Source organism: Galendromus occidentalis, unplaced genomic scaffold (assembly GCF_000255335.2).
Source record: "Galendromus occidentalis unplaced genomic scaffold, Mocc_1.1 scf7180000076873, whole genome shotgun sequence".
NCBI lineage: Eukaryota > Metazoa > Arthropoda > Arachnida > Mesostigmata > Phytoseiidae > Galendromus > Galendromus occidentalis.
The window spans coordinates 10,202-15,680 of NW_003804862.1; the positions used below are offsets into that span (position 1 = coordinate 10,202).

The following is a 5,479-nucleotide window of genomic DNA, read 5'->3' on the forward strand; positions in this document are numbered from 1 at the left end:
TTCCCCCAATTATTTCCGGGAAGCTAGTTATCCCTGTAGCATACTGATTCATAACCCAACCATCGATAGGAGGAAGTCGTTCCTTTGGCATGGACCCCTCTCGTGTCCGTGTTCGGAGATGTCGTTAATTCGCGAGGAGTCTTCTTCGGAGCGAGTCGACCTGGGAGAGAGTCATTTTCCTCCGTCCTTGGAGTTCCGACCCCCGATCGATGACTTGCAGAGAAGCTCTACACGAGATACTTTTGGGTCGGAACTCTTCTCCCGTGGGGAACCCCGTGCTAATTCGCTCCCTCGGATTATCGTGGGGCCTTTTCCGAGAATGCCGGATGTACTCCAGGCTTCGGGCAGCGGATGATTCAATACCCCGAGGCTTGAAGGTCGACCCGCACCACGTCGCTTGACCATCGGAAGGGAACTCTCTCTTTTTCACGCTTCGAAGAACATACAGCCACCGGCCTGCTGAATCCCGACTCACAGTGGCCCCAGTTGCGTCAGAGATCGCAGAGTAATGTCCGCTCTCTAGACCATGTAGCGTTTTGCGACGACTTGTTCTTTTTGAAAATGCTGAGGAGTGCCAAGGCGTATCAGCTTCGGACATGTGAACGGGCGACCGTACCATTGAAATGAAGCTCTTCAGTGCCCTTGTTTGCTGCATCGCATTGGCGGGAGCAGGTGAGCTTGGAGTATGACTACTACCTATGTTTCGCGGATTAATGCTGTGGCTGCGATAAGCGTCGTGGGCAGCGATGGGACTCAGGAGCAGGAGATCGATTCGACCGCGGGTGAGATAAGTTGGAAACGCGGTGTGCCCCTCTCGGGAATCGCGAAATCCATTGAAGTCGCTCTGTTGCTGTGAGCGACGGATCCCTCTCCCCCTAACAATAACACATCGCGACCCATGACGCTCCCGGAAGATCGATTCATCTCGAAGTCCCGCAAGCCGCCGCGTTCACAGACTCTGGATTCATGCTCCATTCCTGAGGATTTTCACCTATCTCCTCGCGCTGCAATGACCCTAGCGCCTCACGTTGTGCGATGGATATGATTCCTGCTAGGGCATGGACAATGAGTCGTCGGGAAACCCTGACCATAAATCTCAATCGGAGGGGAGAGCGGGAGCCTTGTTCTCAGGTCGAGTCCCGACTTTTCGATAGACCTACTCTCAACTCCAGACCAAGGGACAAGTGGTGGCTGGGAGGCGTTACCGACTTTCGGATGCCGAAAGTCTAACACTGAGAGCTGCCATGCATCCGGAGTTCGCTCCGCTCAGAAGCAGCACGAGGGTGATCCTGGACTGTCGGATCCATCGAGCGAGTTTTCCTCGTGGGCCCCAGGAGGAGCCACTCACCCTCCTCGTGGTCGCCGGTGCACACTCCCTTACGCCCCGGGAGGACGACGGAATACCCAATGCGTCCAGAATATGCTCCTCGGTCCCAGAGTTTCGATTCTGTCAATTCAATGGTTGAGTGGATTCTTAGTGGATCGAGAATCAGTTTATTCGACTCAGAAATCAGAGCAGATGGCGGAACTATCACCGACTGAAAAAATATTCAAATTCCAGGCCCAGCAGCCAGTAAAGGGGATGTGGCCAAGAAAGAATGCATGATTGACGCTTCGAAAGGATGGTTCGATCCTTCAAACGTGTACAGCTGTCTCAGTGCACAAAAGTGCTGCAAGGAATACGGAAAGCCTTCCTGCTGCGCAAGCAAACCCACGCTCGAGATCGTGTATGTATCCAGACTAGGCGCTGCAGCAGTGACGTTCGTTTCATCATTCGCTAAAATACAGAGCTCTGACGATGCAATATCACTCTCGTTGCCGGAGCAAACTGATTCTCGAGCGCTTCTCGATTTACGATGGGCGAACAAGTCTGAATGCGTTGGAGAAAATCGAAGCCAGTGTCGGATGTTCTCGACAGCGAAATTCTCGGAATATTGCGCTCCCATCGGCTCTGACTCGACTGGGCCGTCGACTTTACGATGCAACGCAATCGGTACCATCAGAATGCGATATGCACCCAATGATGAGAAGGGCTTAGCGGATGATTCCTGCATTGTAGCCCTTGACCCGGGCTCGACGGAGGTGGATCAGTTATGTCTCCGAGTGCGTGGGTGATTTTCAGAGCATGAAATGTAAACAGATCCTTGACCCAGCGGACGTGGGCGCTTCACACAGCGCTCCCGCTCGTGACGACCCGTTTCTGAGAGTTTTCCGTTTTTATTCCGAATCACCGTGACCCACAACGAGTCCGGTGTGAGGAACCTAGGCAGACCTGGGGGAAAGGATTCCCGTGGAGAAAATGGAGAACTCCGGATGGTCAGCAGGTGCGAATGCCACGTTGACGCTTTGTGGCTCCTCGTATCTGATTTCCGTTTAATCGTTGATGGTTTTGTTCACAGGCAAGAACAGCTCCTACTCTGGGGAGGGCTGTTCTCGTTCTTAACCCTTCTCGCAGTTCTGATCTACTGTCGAAGAACGGACGTACGTCTTTGTGAGGGACGAAAAATCAACTGGTGCGGCCGTAACCGAGTGAGGACCATGCAGGACACCTACTAAACGACTCGATGCGGGTCGTCAGCAGATTCTGCCGATGCTAACTCGGCTAGTTCCGGTGGTAAATTATTTTCACAAACTTCTATAGACGCCAGTGATTATCGATGCCTGGCGATGGGAATATATCGGGGCAGGATGGGCATGTATTGAATTCGCGCCGTCTGTCTGGGGAAACCCAAGAGAAACGTCTCGGAATCAGAAACTTGGCTAGGAACATCAGAGGATCTCGAAGTGCGAAAATCAAACTCCGACTTGTGAGCTTAGCCGCACGTTTCTTTTGCAGCCATCGGTCCCTGAAAAGCCGTATTGCTCAAGACTCGACAGAACTAGATCCGATTCTCTAATACATAGAACATGGAGACAGGGGAGTTTGTATTCTTGCCTCCGTGATACGTGTCTGAGGAACCCCACAACCTCCGTCTGCATTCGACGATCCTTGTAGAAAGTCGTCAATAAATATCATTTATTGAGAGACCTCTCTTTCCCTCTAAATTCCGAACGGCGATTCCTGCGTCCTGCTCCGGCGCGAGTACTCGTCGTAGAAGTCGAGACCCGTGCGTCACAGATTCTCGAGAGCCGAGAGATCCGGCACTGTCAAGTCGAAATTTTCAGGGGGCGGAGAAAAATACGACTCATAAGATAAATTGAAGGACGGGTATGTCGCGTAATGGGGTCTCCACCTATACTTCATGCTCTCTCTTGAAGGAACAATAATTGTGATAATGAGAGGATCCTTGATCGATACCATCGAAGCGTCTGTCTTTCTGTTCCGCAGCACGACTGGAGCGGAACAGCATTCCCTCGACGACTGACACCCGGAGCACTCCGCGATGTTCCATCGTCTCTCTGCCGCGAGCATGTCTTCCCTCTCGAGTCCTCCGAGGAAACGCATCGGGGGATGGGGACAGGGCCCTAATGCACCCCATGTTGATATATCACCCTGAAATAAGACATCAAACATCAGCTTCAATATCTGAGCCTCTGGTAAGAGATGCCATTGGTCGATTGTGTCCAATAAATTCCAACTATACCTGGATCCTATAGCAGCCATGATGAGGCCGGCGAATGTGCTTAGAGCTGAGTCGATAAACCAGAGCCTTCTACGTCGTCGATACACAACGGTGCCGACAATCAGGCTCAAGGCACAGAAACCGCTCAGCAGGGAACCGACGCCATCGAGCGCCACAGTTTTGGCCGAGATCCCGCAGTGAAGTCGCGTCACGTGGTTTGCCACCCAAAACTTGAGTACGGCTAAGGTTGCGCAAATCGAGCACGCGGACGACGACAGCAGAATCAAGAGCGGCATCTGCAAGCCAAAAAGTGATAGGCATGCCCGCATATCGGAAGGCATATACGATTTCTTTGCGGGACTCTTTAGTCCCGGAAGGATACCGCGTAGTATTCCAGAGCACAATGTCTGCGTTTCCCAGATTGTCCTCAGAACTCACGACTATAGGGTGCTCTTGGTACACTATACCGGTCACGGCCCGCAGGCACACTGCGAATCCCGATGCGATGAAGAGAACTCCAAGGAAGACACAAGCTCTGAAAAGAGCCCGAAACATGGTCCGAGTCGATCTGATCCGAATGGTCGAAGTACTGTACTCGATACGATCCGTCGCCCTCAGGCTTGGCATTCACACATACAGGTACTCTGTTCGTTTCGATGTGCTGCGCGAGAATTGCCAAATCACAATGGCGGAAGACATGAAATCCAGCAAGCACTCCAGCTGGAAGGAGATGAACACAAGTTTTTCGCAATCGACGCAAGAGATTAGAGCCGAAGAAGAACTCTAGAATCATTCCATGACGCGACATCGGGAGTCGGGAGAGAGTCGCCCGCCCTGTCGCAAAGACAATGACAAGAAGAATGGTGCTCCCACCCTCCGGGTCAGATACGCAGAGTCTGAAGGATTCGGCTCGAGCTCATTCAAAACACGTAGGATGACTCGGAAGTTCTTCTCGAGTGGCTCGCATGATAGTCTCAGCTTTCGGACCCGAATCGGAGGAGCGCTCAAAAACGACAACGAGCGTTGGAATAGACTTACGTCACGTCGGACGTGACGCAGCCCTAGAGAGCTTGGTTAGCATAGAGTCTCGTCCAGTGGATTCGCTTGCATAGCCTCCAATTCGGCTCCTATCAGTTGCGTGAATATTCATAAGGGTGGGGAAACGGGGATATTCACGCGAAGTCGCCTTCTCCGTTCCTCGAGTTTTCTATCGAATTAGTACGTACCGAAAAAGCGAAAATCGACGCACTCTTGCGGTCAGAAGCTAGCACTGAAACATAAACTTGGGTTACTCTGCGTGTCTGTCTGGAATCGTGCGTACTCCATTCGAATTTGCTCTGCTGCGTCCGTGAACATGGATGGGATCATAACTTTCCCCCGCATAAGGGAACCTCTGCCTCCCCTGCTGTAATTTGATTGATCCGCTCCGCCCCTCCGTCTCCAGAGGAGGTTTCGCTTACCCAGAGCGATGGATGCTAAGCAGACATCAGTTACTGCCGAAATAATTGTCACCACGAGGATGAGTTTCCGGGCGTTCTTCTTCGTATCGTTATAGGTTCTCAATAGCGAACGGTGTATTACTTCCATATGATCACAAGGTAGGTTCAAGGACACGGAAGCGTCGTGCTTGCTTTTGACGAGCGACGTGAGTCTCATGACTTCATTTGCTCAGGTCTGAGGGCTGCGAAAAACGAACTTCCTATTGCAAAGAATCTCCGCGACCACTATCCAGAGAACGGCTTCCTCTTTCGAAAACGCATCTGTTAGTGATATGCACGGATCATCGTGGTCCCGGGCGCAAAGAATGGGTGATCGATCACAGGATGAGCAAGGGATATCTCCGATACGATTGAGAGAATTTCCGCGAGTTTTACTCTTGCTAAGCTCACAGCATCCTGGTGGGAATACCGGTCGAT

At 51.9% G+C, this 5,479-nt stretch overlaps 2 protein-coding genes across 2 annotated transcripts; one reads left to right on the plus strand and one right to left on the minus strand.

The window, feature by feature from the left end:
* The first annotated feature begins 473 nt into the window (after window positions 1-473).
* LOC100897291 (uncharacterized) lies at window positions 474-3,019 on the plus strand. The gene is made up of 4 exons (XM_029110610.1): window positions 474-672; window positions 1,562-1,727; window positions 2,400-2,614; window positions 2,837-3,019. The coding sequence occupies exons 1-3, from the start codon at window positions 624-626 to the stop codon at window positions 2,554-2,556; spliced, it is 372 nt and encodes a 123-aa protein (XP_028966443.1). The 5' UTR covers window positions 474-623; the 3' UTR covers window positions 2,557-2,614; window positions 2,837-3,019.
* A 446-nt stretch (window positions 3,020-3,465) lies between these two features.
* On the minus strand, window positions 3,466-5,219 carry LOC114828033 (transmembrane protein 163-like). Its single transcript, XM_029110612.1, has 6 exons — window positions 5,024-5,219; window positions 4,790-4,833; window positions 4,201-4,283; window positions 4,002-4,098; window positions 3,585-3,859; window positions 3,466-3,493 (listed from the first exon to the last, which is right to left on the minus strand). Exons 1-6 carry the CDS (start codon window positions 5,217-5,219, stop codon window positions 3,466-3,468), a joined length of 723 nt encoding a protein of 240 aa, XP_028966445.1.
* Window positions 5,220-5,479: the final 260 nt, after the last annotated feature.

Bases quoted from the DNA above. Each gene is read 5' to 3' on its own strand.
- LOC100897291 (XM_029110610.1), top strand. From the start codon at position 624: ATGAAGCTCTTCAGTGCCCTTGTTTGCTGCATCGCATTGGCGGGAGCA. The intron at 673-1,561 runs GTGAGCTTGGAG...TTCAAATTCCAG, and splicing joins CATCGCATTGGCGGGAGCAG to GCCCAGCAGCCAGTAAAGGG. The intron at 1,728-2,399 runs GTATGTATCCAG...TTTTGTTCACAG, and splicing joins AAACCCACGCTCGAGATCGT to GCAAGAACAGCTCCTACTCT.
- LOC114828033 (XM_029110612.1), bottom strand. From the start codon at position 5,219: ATGAGACTCACGTCGCTCGTCAAAAGCAAGCACGACGCTTCCGTGTCC. The intron at 4,834-5,023 runs GTAAGCGAAACC...TTTATGTTTCAG, and splicing joins CTTAGCATCCATCGCTCTGG to TGCTAGCTTCTGACCGCAAG. The intron at 4,284-4,789 runs GTACGTACTAAT...ATCTCCTTCCAG, and splicing joins CGTCGATTTTCGCTTTTTCG to CTGGAGTGCTTGCTGGATTT.